Below are 18,119 nucleotides of genomic sequence, written 5' to 3'. Positions count from 1 at the left end.
CCAAAATCTTGAGTGACAGAAATTATTGGAGAGGATTGTTGAGAAAGTAGATGAGAGGGTTATCCAGTCGGTCTTTTCGAAGAGACATAGTAAGAGCCCAGAACACCACCTTGGGGAACTCCAGCCAGAACAGGAAGGGCAGATGAGAGAAATCCATTCAGGGCCACACGTTGCATACGACCAGAGAGGAAGTCCGCCACCATGAGTAGAGATTTCCATGGACACCATAGGAGGAGAGTTTGGTGAGCACAGCTGGGTGCCAGACCGTATCGAAAGCACGTGATATGTCAAGGGAGACAGCTCTGATTTCCTGTTTGGCATTGAGGACCTCCATCCATTGTTGAGACAGCAGAAACAACATGTCCAGAGTAGAATGACCTGGTATGAATCCAAATTGATGATCAGAGATCAAGCCATTGGAGAAGAGGAAGGATTTGATATCAGAAGTGATGATTGATTCCAGGACCTTGCTGATTATTGGGAGCAGGCTGATTGGTCTGTATTTGCAAGGATCTGTTTTTGCACCTTTTTATGGAAAGCGGTAATGTTGGCTGATTTCCAAGCAGATGGCAGATGACCTTGAGCAAAAGAGAGGGTGAAGAGAACAGAGAGAGGGTGATATAGAGTGGAAGAGCAGGATTTTAGGACACGTGGGCTGATGCCGTTTGGTCCAGTTGCAGAATCAGAGTCGAGGGTTGACAAAAACTTCTCCACCTTGTCAGGAGAGAAAGACACAGAGTCCAGGAGCAGCTGGGTTCGACTGGGAAAGGTGGATACAGAGAGATGGGTTCGGGACACAAGGTTTTGAGACAAACACAGAGTTGAGGCATTCAGCTTTTTCACATGCGGTGTCAGCTGTGTAGCCATTTGAGGTAATAATAATAATAATAATTCATTTATTTTGTATAGCGCTTTTCCAGAAGCCCAAAGGCGCTTTGACAGAGTGGCAAACATAATGCATAACAATACATGAAAACAACAATTGCAAAAAGACAAGAATCAATAGGGAAATATTTAAAGCAAAAGGAGGGAGAAGGAGAAGAGATAGTCAGGGGTTAAATGCTGTGGGTTGAATGTTGAATGCAGTGTTGAACAGGTGGGTCTTTAGTGATGTTTTGAATGTGGTGAGTGAGGAGGAGTCTCTGATGGTGTGAGGTAGTGAGTTCCAGAGGGTGGGAGCAGCGATGGAGAAGGCCCTGTCCCCCCAGGATCTGAATTTGGTCCGGATGGAGGGGGTCAGGAGGTTGGTACCAGCAGAGCGGAGGTTGCGGGTGGGAGTGTGTCTGGAGAGGAGGTCAGCCAGGTAGGATGGGGCCAGGTTATGGAGGGCTTTGTATGTCAAGAGGAGGATTTTGTACTGGATTCTCTGGGGGATGGGGAGCCAGTGAAGCTTGTAAAGGACGGGGGTGATGTGGTCACGGGTCCGGGAATGGGTGAGTAGACGGGCAGCGGAGTTCTGAATGTATTGGAGTTTATTGGTGATTTTTGAGGGTGAACCATAGAGGAGGCTATTGCAGTAGTCCAGACGGGAGGTGATGAAGGCGTGGATGAGGGTTTCTGCAGCCGTGGAGGAGAGGGATGAGCGGAGACGGGCAATGTTTTTCAGGTGAAAGAAGGCTGACTTTGTGATCTGTTTAGTGTATTTGTCGAAGGAAAGGGTTTGGTCAAAGATGACGCCAAGATTCCGGATGTGAGGGGAGGTGGATACTGGGATACCGTCGATGTTGAGGGCAAAGTTATGGGTGGATTTTGTGAGCGTTTTTGGGCCAATGATGATTATTTCAGATTTATCACAGTTAAGCTTGAGGAAGTTGATTTGAAGCCAGGATTTTATTTCAGTGATGCAGTTTGTCAGGATAGAGTGGGTGTCGGTGGAGACGGACTTGGTGGAGATGAAAAGCTGGATGTCATCGGCGAAGCAGTGGAATTGGAGACCATGACGGCGGATTAAGTGACCGAGCGGGGACAGGTAAAGGATGAAGAGGAGGGGGCCAAGAACTGAACCTTGGGGGACACCTTGGGGGAGGGGAGCAGTGGGGGATTTGCAGTTATTGATGGAGATGAACTGGCATCTGTCAGAGAGGTATGATTTAATCCAAGAGAGGGCAGTGCCGGTAACGTTAAAGGTGGATTCAAGTCGGGTGAGGAGGATAGTGTGATCGATGGTGTCAAAGGAAGCGCTGAGGTCGAGGAGGACGAGAATGTTGAGGTTGCCAGCGTCAGAGGAGAGGAGAAGGTCGTTGGTGATTTTGAGGAGAGCAGTTTCAGTACTGTGGTTGGAGCGGAATCCGGATTGGAATGTTTCATACAGGTTATTGGCAGAGAGATGATGTTTGAGTTGAGTGGCTACAGCGCGTTCCATAACTTTTGACAGAAAGGGTAGGTTGGAGATGGGTCTGAAGTTGTTTAGGGTGTCAGGGTTTAGACCAGGTTTTTTTAGAATGGGGGTAACAGCAGCAATTTTGAGGGAAGGTGGGACGATGCCTGTAGACAGGGAGGAGTTTATTGTTGCAATGATAAGTGGAGAGAGAGCAGGGAGGGAGGCTTTGACAAAGCTGGAGGGGATGGGGTCAAGAGTGCAGGTGGCAGTTTTCATTCCTATGAGGAGTTCAGAGAGGTCAGTAGGGGAGATTGGGGAGAACCGAGACAGGGGATGGCAGGACAAGGGGGGGCAGGTGGTTGGAGGGGGAGCGGGTGCGGCGGTGGTCAAGCTGTTGTAGATGTTGTCAATTTTGCGTTGGAAGAAAGAGAGGAAGGAGATGCAGTTATCTACTGTGAATGACTGGGTGGTGGTGTTCAGGGGGCGGAGGAGTTTGTTTATTGTCGAGAAGAGTGCTTTTGGGTTTCCGGAGCCAGAGTGGATAATTTGAGAGTAGTAGGCAGAGCGGGCGCGGGAGAGGGCATCTTTGTAGTGTTGTATGTGGTCCTTGTAGGCTTGGGAGTGAACTGTGAGACCCGTTTTATTGCGGAGTCTTTCAAGTTGGCGAGCACGAGTTTTCATCAGGTGGAGTTCAGGGGTAAACCAGGGAGCAGAATGGGTGAAAGAAACTGTTTTGGTTTTTACAGGTGCAAGCTGGTCAAGGCAGGAGGAGAGAGTGTGGTTGTAGTAGTCATTGAGGTCGGAAGGGGTGTGGAGGTCAATGAAGGGAGAAGTGGACATTTTTTCAGAGAGGGTGGATGAGAATGAGGTAGGTGAAAGAGCGTTTAGCTTACGGAAGTTGATTGTGCGATAATGCCTTGGTGTTGGGGCGGGGATGTTGATGGTCAGAGTGATGGCTAAGTGGTCAGAGAGGGTGAGGTCGGAGCCATAGAGATGGTGCAAACTTAATCCAGTGGAGCAGACAAGGTCCAAAATGTGACCACGGATATGGGTAGGAAAGTCGACATGTTGAGTGAGGTTAAAGCAGGTGAGTAAATCAGTGAAGTCAGTGGTTATTGTGGAGTCAGTGGAGTCCATGTGGATATTGAAATCACCAAGGAGGAGGATTGAGGGGGAGAGGGAACATAGCTGGGTCAGAAAGTAGGAGAAGTCAGACAGGAATGATGGGTGTGGTTTGGGAGGGCGGTAGACGACAGCCATGACTGACTGCGTGTGACCAGAGAGTTTTAAAGCCAGGTGTTCAAATGATGGAGCAGATGAGATGGAGATGAGGTTGGTCTTGATGTCTTGACGGTGGATAACGGCAATTCCACCACCTCGGCCCTCCGAGCGTGGTTTATTGACGTAGGAATATCCATTGGGTGTGGTGAGGTTAAGTGTGTAGTAGTCCAGAGGTTGTTGCCAGGTTTCGGTGAGACAGAGAAAGTCCAGTTTGTTATCCAGGATGTATTCGTTCAGGATGAGGCATTTGTTGTTGAGGGACCGGGTGTTGAACAGGGTGAGCTTGATGTTGTTTTGAACAGCAGGGATGAATTCAGGTGATTTAGCCAGGGTTCGTAGGCAGGAGGTGCGATCGTGTGGGTTGCTGTGACCAGGTGCGCTGGGACGAAGAGTGAGAGTGCGCTGAGCCGACCAGAGGACGGGGATGGAGTGACCTGATTGCAAATAAACAAACTTACGACCGGAGCCACGGTGAATGTACCTGGGTCGTCGGAGGAGTCCATTTGATTTGATGGCAGAGATGCATGATGGGGTGGAGCGGGTATTGAGCAGAAGAAGCCTTGCGGCGGAGTACCTCAGAGCCATGCCAGGCAGGAGCGAAGGGACGAGTACGAGGCCAAGGTCGAGGAGGCAAAGCGGCAAACGCAGCGGCAAACGCAGCGGCAAACGACTGCAGCCGCTAATCAAGACCACAGCGGCAAACAGCCACCGCCGCAAACAACGGCCACAAACAACGGGAGCGGGCCTGAGGAAACAGTGGAGGAGCCGGGCAGGCGAAGCCAGGAGCAGAGCCGGGACCGAGCAGAGGGCAGACCCAACGGTCAAAAATCCGCCACGACCACCAGAAAAGCAAACTATGTACAATGGCCCAGTCGGAGAAGCGGCGAACAAGTAACGCCAGCGTCCTCTCCAAACCGGACCGGTAAGGGAGGGGATAGTTTTGAAGGGGAGGGTGAGGGGTGAGTTTTGAAGGGGAGGGGTGAGGGGGGAGTTTTGAAGGGGAGGGCGAGATTTATAGGGGAGGGGCAAGGGTGAGTTTCGAAGGGGAGGGGTTAGGGGGGAGTTTAGGAGGGGAGGGGTGAGGGGAAGAATTGAAAGGGAGGGGTGAGGGGGGAGTTTTGGAGGGGAGGGGTGAGGGGGAGTTTAGAAAGTGGATGATTCATGAAAAAAGAACATTCATTACAGAGTTTATTGTGATTTTCAAGTCAGAGATCCTTTTGAAAACGATAGAGGAGGGGTGGAATGAAGGTAACTTTAGAGAATATAGAAAGGAATGACTGTAAGAGATTGAATTTTTTTTTGAAATGGAATGATTTGATGAGGAAATTGAAAAAAGCCTTTTAAATAGTAAGAAAAACAGTGTGTTGTAATATACCACTGAATAAAACACTGCAGGGGAAAGTTGAAACATATTTAAACAAAACCGTGAAAAACAATCTGGAAAAAGTCCCTGAAGTAAGGGCGTGGATCAGTGAATGGAGAAAGGGTTAAATGAGATGGAGGAAACTAGAATTGGAAAGGCGAGTTTCGGCTGGAGATGGAAGGAAGAGGTGGAAGAAAAGGAGATAAAAGGGGGTAGGGCGAGACAACAAGCACACGTGGGGGCCCACGAGAATAGAAGGAAATAATAAAAATAAGTGTGTCTGTGTGTGTCACCATTTTCTCAGAAATGGCTGAACGGATCTTCGTCAAACTTTCAGATGTTCATCAGTGACTGCTTGGGAGTGTTTTTGGCAAAAACAATAAAATTAAAAAAGTTAGTTTTTTGGATTTAAAAAAAATCGCTCTATAGTGCCTTAGCCTTTCTGATTAATGACCGTTATAATTATATACAAGCACACATGCACATAAATAAATACAAAAAAATTACCAGACATTTGAACATAAAGAATCAAACAATACCTGAAGCGGTCGAAGAATAATCAACAAACAATACCGGAAGCAGTCAAAGTTGGTGGCAAGGTTTCTTCTTCTTCCTTAATCTCATCATACTTAACTCAGAAACGTGAAAAACGCAAATTCAACAGCAAATGTTCAACGAAAAGGTAAAATGATGATTTGACATTTGTGATGGATTCTGATTTGGATGTAATTGGTTGCCCATTATATTTGCCCTCATTTCAAATATGTTAATGTTTCTTTTTCGTTTGAGCAACAACTCGTACTCCAGCTATAAACCCTTATATACTTTACTCGGGGTACAAATACAAATACAACTTTGCCTGGGGGGTAACATAGTCTATGTGGCCGCGGCCTCATGCAGGGGTGTAGGGGGCAGGTGGAGGGGCGTATATTCTCGATGTAAATGTGTACCACGTAGCGCCACCTGGTGTTGGTGGCAGAGGGTATTACAATTTCCTCTTTTTCTTCGGCAACACTGAGGTTAAAGCACTCTTTGCACAGGTAAATTTTACCTCCCTCCCTCCCCCCCCCCCCTCCCCAAAACGGAGGGGCCTGTTAAAGCCACCTCCCCTCTCCCCCCCAAAAGTTGTAAATGTAGTGGTATATCTTTCCCATCCCTCTCACCCCACTCCCTTCCTCAACATTTCCTCTCCTGTTTCCCCTCCTTCCCAACCCCCCCCCCCCCCCACCCTTCCCTGGCACGCCAGGTACTCCTGCTAGTAATAAATAAATAACGTTTTAAAAGTTATTTTATCCAGTTGTAAAGTACAAACAATATAATTTGATTTTTATCAAGTGTTGAAGGATTGCATTACAAGTTTCAAGGAAAATAAATTCAATATGTCTGTTATCACACAAGTGTTCTGTACTGGATGGTGGAAAAGTCTTATGACTTCAGTCTCTTATCAGAAAACATTGGAAGCAGGGAGAGTTCAATATATTCTGCCATGACATTTGATTATTATGCTTCTGTTCAGTGCTGAAGTTACTGTAGTATGAGACAAAGCCTAATGCTCTTATTTTCAATTTCCTGTCGGTAAAATGGTGTGTGGAGCTGCGGTTTGTTGTCATATTTCAGGGGCATTTTAAAATGGGCCCTTCAGAAGTGCAGAAGATACGAGCCAGAGGCTTTTCAGGTCCATTGGTGGAGAACGGCATGAAATAGAATTGTAGCAAAAGAGCTTCAGATGTGGTTGCACGAGTGCTCCTGTGTTCTCCTTTCAAAGAAGCAAGACCTTTCTGAAGACGTGGCTCAAAGACCAATGAATTTGTTGTTCTCACTTTTGAAGAATGTGTGATGCATGCCTTGTGCATGGCATGATATTTTCCATGTACTTCTCCTCCCAAACTTGTCTCATTCCTGCTCTTCCATCCATTACTCCAAGCCATCCTGTCATGCCTGCCTCAGATGTTGGCAAAGCTCATCTTCCAGCAGGCCTAGTGTAGGTCTCACATGAGAGTTGCTTCAAAGGGGTACATGCATATTATGGGGATTCGCGAACGGAATTGGGTTTTCGATGGAAGTGGGGAATAAATTGGGTGGGGTTACAAGAGTGGAGAGGGAGCAAATGGTGGTCGAAATGGTCATAATGAGTACTGCTTGTAATCCCTGGCTTAGTTCCATGCTGAATGAACCCTTTGTGATGCTTCATTCCCACCCCACCCTAAAAGGGGTGGCCAGCTTCCCCTCGGCCACAGGCATACCCCCGCAGGATCTGGTCTTAGTCCATTGGTGACTAATTGGGAAGGAGGTTTCCTAGCAACTACGTTTTCTGCCTTCTTTTATCTCAAGTGCTTTCTTGGTGCTTTTAATGGAGGAGTTCAAGCTGGGTGTTTGAAGAGTTGGGACGGGTTGAGTTAGGAAGTGCAGAGTGTTGATGGTGTAGATAAAAAAAAATTGGCTATTTCTACATTTATACATTCTAATGTGTTTTTATTTTAAAATGTAGATCAATATTTCATTCAACAGTCTTAACTCGATTCGTAGCCTTTTTTTGCCAGGGCACTTGTTCAAACATATAACAATATTTATCATCTTCATGGAAATGGCGAGGTTATGATTGAGCGGCTCAAATTGAAGGTTGTATATTAAAGGACCACTCCCAACTCAGGCTTCACAAAGTATAATCAGCAAAAATGAATGAAAGAAGTACAGTGTTTAATGAAAATTGAAATTGATGGCAAACTCGGTTCCCTTCACTTAAAATATTATTCACTCCTTTTTTTTGGAGGATGTGACTTTGTGTGGGTTGGCAGGATGGCGTGGAGGTGTACACACTCGCCTCTGAGCTGTCTAGCCAGGGCTCAAATCTTGGCCCAGCTATAAACTGTCAGCCTGGTGTTTTGGATGCAGGACGAAGTATCAATGTGTGTGCCGTCCCTCAGATGGACGTTAAACTGGGTGTCCTGTCTACTAGCATCAGTTGGTGGATGTTAAAGATCCCACGGTGTCCTTCGCGAAGTCTCGGCGACCTGTAGCCGGCACCATGAACAAATTTGAAATACCTGCCCTGACTTCCTGGCAACCCATCCAGGATTGCAACCCTAGCTAATGAACTGCTTCGGCAGCACCGATGCTCTGTGTATAGAGCATGGTACATGATTGAATGAATGAATGAATTACCTTGTGTTGCACATAAATAGTTCCTTGCCACAGTGAAGATGCACCTGCATCACTGTATACTGGTTTGAAGATGATTAAGTTCTGATCTGATTTGTGAAGTATCGAAGGCAAATGTTCTTATACAAGTAAATTCTATCATGAAGACCATCATGCCAAACTTCTACCCAACATATGCTCGACGAAATGAGGTCCATTCTTCCTGTAGCTCCTCAAACTTACAATCATGTTTACTGGGCAGTAGGGTGGTCCAAAAAACATCGATCTCTCCGATTTTGATGCCCTACTGGATTATTGTTAGAAATGGTCTAAAACATTCACCCACCAAATATTTTCGCTCAATTCCATCTAGAAACTCATACACACTTCAATTGAAATATGGCGTTTTTCACCAAATTTGGCTAAATGAGAACAATCCAATAGCAACCGAGGTGGAAAAAGTACATGCACTATTGTACGAAGCCATTTTGTGGTTCATGACTTTTTGCATGCGCTTGCGCCTGTGAGTGTGAAATTATCATGGTCGAAACATGTTTGACAATGCTTGAAACATGTTCATACATGTCTGACTCATGTTTCGACCATGAGGACTTCACAGGGGTATGTACCATCAATGACATTATTTTGGAAAAAAATATTTCTAAAGTCTTTGTAAGCCTCTCAACATGGACGATTTTCATTAAAATTGACCAAAATGACAAATTTATATGTTGCGTGTGTACGAGTTTATAGATGACTCAGATGCAAAATATTTTTTGGGTGAATGATTTAGACCATTTCTAACAATAATCCAATAGAGCATCAAAATCCAGATAAAAAAGTGATTTTTTTTTTGCATTTTTGGACCACCCTACTGGGCAGCATCGTTGGCAAGGTTCATGGAAGAGCAAGTTGGGCAAAGCAAAAGCAAGAAGAGCAAAAACACAATTAATTGATAGTGGTACATTTGGGTAACAGTTGGACAAATTGATCAAGGAAAAAAAGCAAATAAATAGTTGAGGTGGGCAGTAAGGCTGCATTTAGGAAGTTTAATTAGGACGGGGTTACTGGAATAATGTGTGCATACCGGAGTTGTTGGTGAGGATTGAGAGAGCAGAGGGAACAACAATGAGGAAATGCAGCAAAGATCAGCGAGGCCACCGACCTGTCGGCAATATGAAAGCAACAAACCTTGTACTTCGGCCTCCTTGCGGGAGATGCCAATAATGTTGAGAACTGTAACTTGTATGCGAGACAGACAAATGTGATGCTGGGGCGCCAGGCCATCGGGAAGAGTAGTACTCCATTGAGCTTCAGTCAAAGGACTTGTAGGTCTGAGAGGTTCTCATTTTTCAATCGATGACATGAAATGATGGAGGATTCCTAGTCTGGAGCCGGCTTTGAAGGCTAGCTTTGCGATTTGGTCTGCCCATGAGAGGTTTTAGCTGATATTGAGGTCTAGAGGATCAATTGACTGAACCTGTTCCGGTCACTGATCATGGACATAGATAATTAGTTCATTTGACGATCCTTCCGGAATGACAGGGTCAGACAGATTTACCAGTATTGAAAGACATTCTATTTGTCAGACCAGAATCTAATTTCCACATGTGATCAGCAGAGTGTTACAACTTATATCTGTTTGGCAGAGGAATTGGGTAATGTATGACACAATGTGGAGTAGTCTGCAAAAACTAAGAGAGGGTTTCCAGAGAAACGGAGAGGTCAAGTATGTAGATGAGGAACAAGACTGGGTCTAACACTATCTTAGGGGCAATCGAGCCCCCACTGGGAGAGGAAAGGAGAAAGTTCCATTGATAGCAACATGTTGACTGTGCAAGCGGAGGAATTCAAAAAGCCAGGTGTGAAGGCGGCCAGAGGCAGTGAGCTGGAAAACAGAGCAGGATGTCAGACTGCGTTTGGATGACGGGCATGACCTCTTGCTTGTGATTTAGGGCCTCCAACCATTGCTGAGAGAGGGGCAGCAGCATATCCAGATTTGATTGACTGGAATGGAATCCAAACTGATGGTCAGATATTAGGCTGTTTGAAAAATAATGATGATGATTAATTCTTTCAAAATAATTTTCAATTTTTTAAAATATGGATATGGTAGTGTAACTTTTCAATTTTCTTTTGAAACATTTGCTCTATCTGGAAATCATTCTGTTGGAACGTGATGCTTGTATAAATTAGTCTATGGGATAATAATGAGTTATTTTGCTGTACTTGCGTGCATCCATGAAAATAGGATATTTTTGTCACCAACAATTGTTGACATGTTTTTGTCAAATGTTTGTTTTTGATGCACAAAATTGTTTTTGTGCATCAAAAGCGCATTGTTTTTGACAATGTTGACAAGTTTTTGTCAACAATTTGTCACCTTCCTTTACCCTTCATCACTGTCATCATCAACAACCAAGCATGTTTTAGAAATGTATTCAATACAACGTGTCAACAACAATGCGCTCTAATATTGTTTGCATTTTGAAAGTAAAACCTTCCTGAAAAACTCGAAGTTTGAATAACTGATGACATTTCTTTTGGTGACAACTTACGGCAAGGTGGTGAGTGATGGGAAACAGAATGTCAGGGGTTTGTAAAACCCCCTCATAATTTGCCTCTTGCCGTTTTTGCTTCACCGTATAGTCACGAAGCTGTCATGTTTGCCTCAACAACTGAAGCACATTTTCTGAAGTGCATGAGCTGCATTAGTATGTAAGTACTTCTTAAGGTGGGTGTGTTTTGCTTTTCCCACAGAAGAAGGCATCTCAGGAAGCAGCAGATCCATGGGTGACATGAACAGCATGAAGAATATTCCTGGAGGTAATTCTTGTCTCTTGGGTTCAGATTTACGTGAACCTTCAAATTTCATTCCACACACCCCTCCCTTCTCCTGTTTGTGCATCTCTCCAAAACACCACTTTCAGAACAACCTTTGTCAATATTTCTTATATATTTTTTCTCAGGCTGGAAATGTATAATATATATATATATATATATATATATACATATATATATATATATTGATATATATATATATTGATATATATATATATTGATATATATGGGAAAATTACATGCCCAGACAGGGAATCGAACCCAGGTATTGTGGAAAACTGTACCAGTGCTCTGCCATCTGACCTATCTGGGCGACCCTGACTGAGCATGCAATTTTCCCACACATAGATTGCCACACTCTTTCCGTCGATACTTCTGGAGCACTCATTGCCAACCATAGAAGCACCAATGGCCTGAACACGAAAGGGTCTTCACATTTGTCCTATATATATCAATTTAATTATGTAATCCTGTTCATTAATCTAATAGATATATATATATATATATATATATATATATATATATATATTTATATATATATATATATGTATATATATATATATATATATATGTATATATATATATATATATATGTATATATATATATATATATATATATATATATATGTATATATATATATATATATATATATATATATATATATATATATATATATGTATATATAGATATATTGTTACGGATCTCAGAGACGGCACTCCCCTTAGCAAGGGGGGGGGGGTTAATCCCCTTGGCCTGTTAAGCTGGCCGTCTCTAGTCCTGGTACTTATAACGCTCTTTTGCGGGGTGAAATTGGTCAGGGTTATTGGTCAAGGTGTTCTCCCGAATATCTTTACCAATCCCTCCGCAAAACAGGGAGACAAGTACCGCTCGAACCACGGACAATATGGTATTTGCCGAGCGGTTTAGCAATGCACGATTCGAGCCGTTAGCAATTGACTAACCCGATTCCGAGCATTGGCCAAATCGTGCCACAGGTACTCAATTGGAGACAGGACGAAAGCGATCGGGGGAAAGAAGAAACCAAAGGTAAGAAATAGCAGACATTTATTAACTATATACAAATCCAAACCCAAAGAAGAAACGGAAGTAATATACAGAACGAAGAAGAAGAATATACACAGGGCAGCCTTAAACAGTCTTATATTATCAACGCCCAAGACAGACAAACAGACTTACATGAAAGGGGAATAGCAGGCAGGAATGACTGGAAGAAGGAGAAGGGTCCAAGTGGGACAGCAGGGCTGGAAGGTTCGGGCAGAGGCACAGCAAGGAGGTCCGCTCCAGCTCCACGCTCCGGGCTGGAAGCGAACAGCCAGCGGCAGCTTCACGTATTCGTTCACACGGTAGGGCTTTTCGAAGCAGCTTGTCAAAGGGCTCCGCGCAGCTTTGTCTCTCTCAGCCAGACCTCACCACGCGCCGTCTCCAACCCAAGTCGACTCTCATTCATCTCCGTTCATCTCCGTCAAAAGGCTTCGCGCTGGCGCTTATATTACATGCTTCCAAATCAATGCACGCTTCATAGAGCCACGCCCGTGATCCTATTTCATCAGCCCTGGTTGGTCGGTAAGGGCTTGCTGACTCCACCTCCGATGACGAGTCGACGTGCCACACCTTGTTCTGGCGGCTCCGCCCCCTTCCTCCTCGGCTTGACCGCATGGCTAATGGCGGTTTGGGGCCAACAACCGAATCAAGGCAAGGAGCAGCGAACGCCGCCCGACTGTTACTTTGCGGAGACGCGGGTGAGGCGATTGGGGAAATTGAAAGGGACCTATCTTATTTGATTAATGCAACGCAGATTCAACTATTGGGAACAGATCCTTAACTGAAACACATAATAATGAAATAACTACGGAGAGGCCCTATGGTTCGCTATGTGTTGTACATGGACTAACTAGGGTGCGATCTTTAACAAGCCAATTGATGGGGATATTTACAGGGGAACATTTATAAGGGAAACATTTACTAAAACGTACTAGTGAAGGTTCTAAAAACCGTAACAATATATATATATATATATATATATATATATATATATATATATATATATATATATATATATATATATATATATTGTTACGAACACGACTTATTAAGATGTTATGCTGGGCCGAGCGGAATGGCCGCCGTGTTCGCACAAGTTACCCGATTATACTCGAACGTTGGCCGAATCGCGCTACGCTAGATCAATGAAGGAAAGGACACAACGGCTGGGTTAAATGACACGACACCAGGGGTACAGTTCTCAAGACCTCCGGAGGAGGATATAATATGGGATATGCAGAACGTTTAGATTACACGGCACAAGAGGTACAGCACAGAAAGGTGGGCACTTATACACGGTCTTATCTTATTCCCGACAGACCACAGACAAACGGGACAAGACTGACTCACACAGGGATTGATGGCAAGGAAGGGCAGAATCGATGGCTCAAGGTGCACCTTGGCTCAGGGGCAGAATCGACCCGGTCCGGTCCAAAGATGCGGGTAGGTATCGTCGCGCTGGAGGTGGCGTCCGTTCTTCTTCGTAGCTGAGGCGCATCTGACGTCACCTCCGTCTTCCTGCGCATATCCAGCGGGGAGTGACACGCCCTCGGCTCGTTAGCTCCGCCCCAGATGGAATCGGTCCGCCGCTTATTATTGGGTGCGGGGGGTTACCGGGCTCCGCCCTTGACGAGGAGCTGATAGTCAGCCCTTGAGTGGTAACCCCGTCTGAGCACATGGTCAATGGCGGCTAACCAAGCCGGAGTGAGGACGCGCACTCCCCGCGCCGCTGTTGTTGTTGTTGTTGTTTCATGGGGAAGAGATGCGGGGAGGTATGGGGAGGTCCTAAACTTACTACTGGTGCCATACAATCACATTCTGGTGCAACGAAGAGTCAGAATTAATGGAAACGAGTCCTTAACTGACATAGACTAAGAATAACTAGCAAGATGTCCTATAGTTGTCTACGTGAGATGCGGTGAACCTGGGCACGACATTTAATGGGGGAAAAAGGGGAAGGTCGGGGCTACAGAGTGTTATTTACAGACAATGGGACTAGGGAATGGGGGATTGGGGATAGTTGGGGAGTATTGGGGAAATAGGGGAATATTTACAAGCGGATATGGATGGAGGCCAAATCCCATATCCGCAACATTGCACCCTTCTCTACCTCGGGGCGTCCCGACCCGATAAATCTTTACCTACGTTAGTGTGGCACTCAGATGTAGTTCCCTCTACTATTAACTCAACCCTGAGTGCGACAGTTTTACAGATGTTCACAAATGAGTAAATATGTCCCCCTGCAACGTTGCACCCTTCTCCTCACAGAAACACACCCACAGGATAACCGAATCGCGGAAAGAATTCTCAAACTAAACATACAGCCGGTAGGGAGCATTATTTACACAAGACTACACTGATATTTACACTACGATCCAGGACCTGTTTTTGGAGGAACACATGCAGATGTTATGCATAGAGAGAGCACGCATGCCAGCATCGATACACCAACCCACGAGTGCTCTGTGGCCTTACGGCCTTTAATAATGTGCAGAGCACCCCTTCCAAGCACCAAAAGCACCACCCCATAATGTACAGTCAGCACCATCCGGTGCACCAATAAAGTGTTCAACAATCACCGGTGGTGTCGCAGCCGGCCGATGTTCTGCCGCTGGTCTTGCCTTCATGTGGTGCACTTGGCCTTCTTGCTTCTTTAAAAATAAAGAAAGGCGCCAACCGCGTCCATTTCTGTATTGTGGTGTCAGGGGGCCAACTATTAGTGGTTCACCTGTATGGCATAGGTGCCACGTTGACCCATAGGTCCATCAACGGGTGGTGCTTGCCCGCAAAAGAACTGCGGTCCATGGTGGGCGGCCACAAACATTGCGGTCCATATGGTGTATCAATCCAGGCAGCAAGCAGCGAAAGTGCAGGCCCACAACTGCGGAGCCAGCACCTCTCTCTCCTCTCTCTCTGCCCCAAAGCCAGATCCTCGGAGGTGGGAGACAAAAGAAGAAGACAAGTGAGTAAGGTGGTAAGGGCGCAAAAGTGCACGCAATACAAGATGATGCACACTGGGGGCACATGGGAACCAGGTGAGACAGGTACGTTCCTACCGTACGCCCCCCCCCCACCAGGTAACCTACATTGCCCCTCCCTTACCCCTTACTGTATCCATAAAACACAACACTACCCATAAACATCTACTTTACAAATCAACAACGTCCCTACTGTCTTCCCCGTTCCTCCCATAAACCAAATTCGTCTTCTCTCCCTCCTAACCAATCAAATTTGCCATTTTCAACTCTCATCAAAATTTGCCATCTCCAACTCAACATCATAATTTGCCATCACCAATTCATCATCAGTCCCTCCTAAGGAGGGAGAGACGGAATCACCCCAATGTCTCATCCACGTCGTGATGCGTCTCACCAATCCACACAGCAATTCTCATTTCCTGCACACAGAACAAAGAAAACACAGGTGTGGAGTCATCATCATCACCTCAGGTAAGTGGCTGCGTATGGTGCGACAGGTTCATCAATCCTAACTATTTCCTAAATGACTTTAACAACTTTACATTACCCGGGGTCTTTCTCCTGCCAAACCATTGGCCCTCTTACACTATGGGTTCTAAAAACCAATTCCCATTGACCAAACTGTGGTGCTTTTCAATTTGGGGTCTCACTCCCCCGATTCATCTCCCGGTGCCCTCGCACAATTTCTGGGCCGTGACGTGTAGCTCTCCCAGCAGGTCTACCCACCTGCACACCTCCACCACCGTAGTTGCCACCCGAGCTTACCTGCTCCTTACCCTAACCTAACTACCTGGGGAAGGCCCTCTGGCGCTCTCCCCACTCGGTGCCCTCTCTGGCACTGGGCTACCCGGGTCCGTCCTCCGGATCCTCGGGCCCCATCCACCACTCTACCGGCTCCCAGAGCCCACCTGCGGCCTCACCTGGCCGACATCCTCACAGTGGTGGAGTGCCCAACCAACTACACACACTAACAGGCTACACGCTCAGCCATTTCCACAACACTAATGCACCCATCCACAATACCATTCTGCAACCGCACCACAAATGCCAATATCCAACCACAATTTACCTATACCCTCTACCTAACACTTACACTACCCGCCCCGGGTACTCGTGAAAGGGGTCCACTCTTCCCCCATCCACACCTTCGCACCATGCACACCACTCCGTACCACTTACTCCAACTCTCTCCACACACCTGTACTTGCACACCTGTGCTCTCACTCTTGGTGCCGCCTGCACCCTTCTCTCCCCAAGCGCATTCGCGCTGATCCACAACACTCACTACTCATCCACTGCTCCACACACCTGTCCAGTTCTCACACACACGGCATCATCTCATCTAACTACTCCCCTCTGAAACTCGCGCTTCCCAGTCGTCCCTTTAAACTATTGCGCTCCCTCGTCATTATCATCCACACTAAACTACCTGCGTCCCCACTACAGGTATCAGTCACTAACTAACCTTAACGTTACCTCATGTCAATCTCTAGATCCCTAACAATATAACCTAACCCACCTGGGCGAGTTTCCACTGCCATACACCCCATAAGCTATTGCGCATTTGCCCCACTTTGTGAGGGATGACAGAGTTGCCATCCCACCACATCGGGCATCTCCCACTACCAATTTTGCACATCAAATTTCAACAAATCAAAAATTTGCCAATCACTACTCATCATCTGCCAATCATTACTGCCAATCCTTTGCCAATCATCAAATTTTGTTTTTCTCTAATTTCGGGGCCAAAACACTAACCTCATCACACAGTCTACTCACTAATGCCTCTCGGTGCGCCAATTCCTGTCCAAAGCCCGGCTTCGTAAAGCCGAGCAATGAACGCGGGTTGTTTTGTGCCAGCGGCTGGATACGTCCCGCATTCGGGTCAGGGACGGGGGCTTACCCGGCCCGAGACCCCACGCACCACCTTGGCGTGGAGCCATCCAATGTCCCGATCTCGACCTGGCGGCACGTCTCAACAAAAAGTGGTCGCCATGACGACCCTTCCTATCGGCCTGCCCGCTCCGCCTAGTGGAGCCCGGACGCGGCCGTTCCAAGCGAGGCACAGCGTGGATCGCGTACGGCGGTTCTTTCGAAACCGCCGTGGTTCGGATCCCCGCTGGTCCTCGCGGCACGCGAAGCTGCCCGACGCGCACCGAGGGCCCGATTCGGCTATAAGTCGTTCTAACCTTTAACCCGGTTACCGTCGATGCTTCACCTGGATGCTTACATGCATATGCTACCCCTTGCTTGCTCATACCTTTCCTTACACACCCAGGTACCCTCATTCCGCTCACCGACTTGGTCACACACCTGACCACCGAACACCTTCGCACACATTCGTCGCTCGCACACCTCACCAACACACCTCTTCGCGCCCCCTCCTCGGTCACCTCCTCTGTGACAATCACAGGTGTGCTCTCATTCGCACACCCAACCACGTGCCTCACTACCAATTCCAGCGTGCATTCCCACTCACGCTCTACCATTCCAGGTGTGCATCCTTTCTCACCTGTCACAACCAACTCACGCTCCGTGTCACTCTCACTACTCTCACCTCCACTCTTGACAGCGCACTCACCCTTACTCTCGACAGCGCACTCTCCCCTCATGCACCTGTCTGTCACACACCTTTCTCGCGCACACTCTTGCGCACACTCTCCCGTCACACCCTCTGTAACACTCACCACAGGCGTGCATTCTTCCTTACCTTTGACAGCGCACTCTTTCCTCATGCAACCGTCCGTCACACACCCTTCTCGCGCACACTCTTGCGCACACTCTCCCGTCACACCCTCTGCAACACTCACCACACCGCGCTTCCATGTGCTTCCTCGCACACGCGCTACGACCGACTCACTCTCGCCAGCACCCTCACTCCTTGGCACGCACTTTTTCCTCTCACACCCCAGAGTCGGACTTTCTCGCACACCTCCTTTTTCGCACACCAGACCTGTCGCACACTTCACCACCGGCCTCTCACGAACACCCGGGTCCATCTCGACCCCCAAGCTTATTAAATCCCCTGGCGCATCATACGCACGACCATATTGGTCACCACTTACACCGGGTCCTCTTCCTCTTCGCTTCTCCCCCATCACCTGCGAATCCCTCATCCGGTTAATGAGCACATCA

General features: G+C 46.9%; 1 protein-coding gene across 2 annotated transcripts in view; it reads left to right on the top strand.

The window, feature by feature from the left end:
* LOC137420942 (fibroblast growth factor receptor-like 1) overlaps positions 1-18,119 on the top strand; it is a 331,836-nt gene that overhangs the window by 252,526 nt on the left and 61,191 nt on the right. Inside the window, exon 3 of one of the 2 annotated variants that reach the window (XM_078772157.1) lies at positions 10,863-10,928. In XM_078772157.1, the coding sequence (XP_078628283.1) occupies positions 10,863-10,928 (66 nt within the window). The remainder of the gene's footprint in view (positions 1-10,862; positions 10,929-18,119) is intronic. The other variant, XM_078772158.1, reaches the window with a different exon arrangement.

The sequence above is a fragment of the Myxine glutinosa genome, chromosome 2, assembly GCF_964187855.1.
Source record: "Myxine glutinosa chromosome 2, kmMyxGlut1.1, whole genome shotgun sequence".
NCBI lineage: Eukaryota > Metazoa > Chordata > Myxini > Myxiniformes > Myxinidae > Myxine > Myxine glutinosa.
The sequence above is the reverse complement of the archived record's forward strand: the minus strand, read 5'-3'. Positions and strand labels throughout refer to the sequence as shown.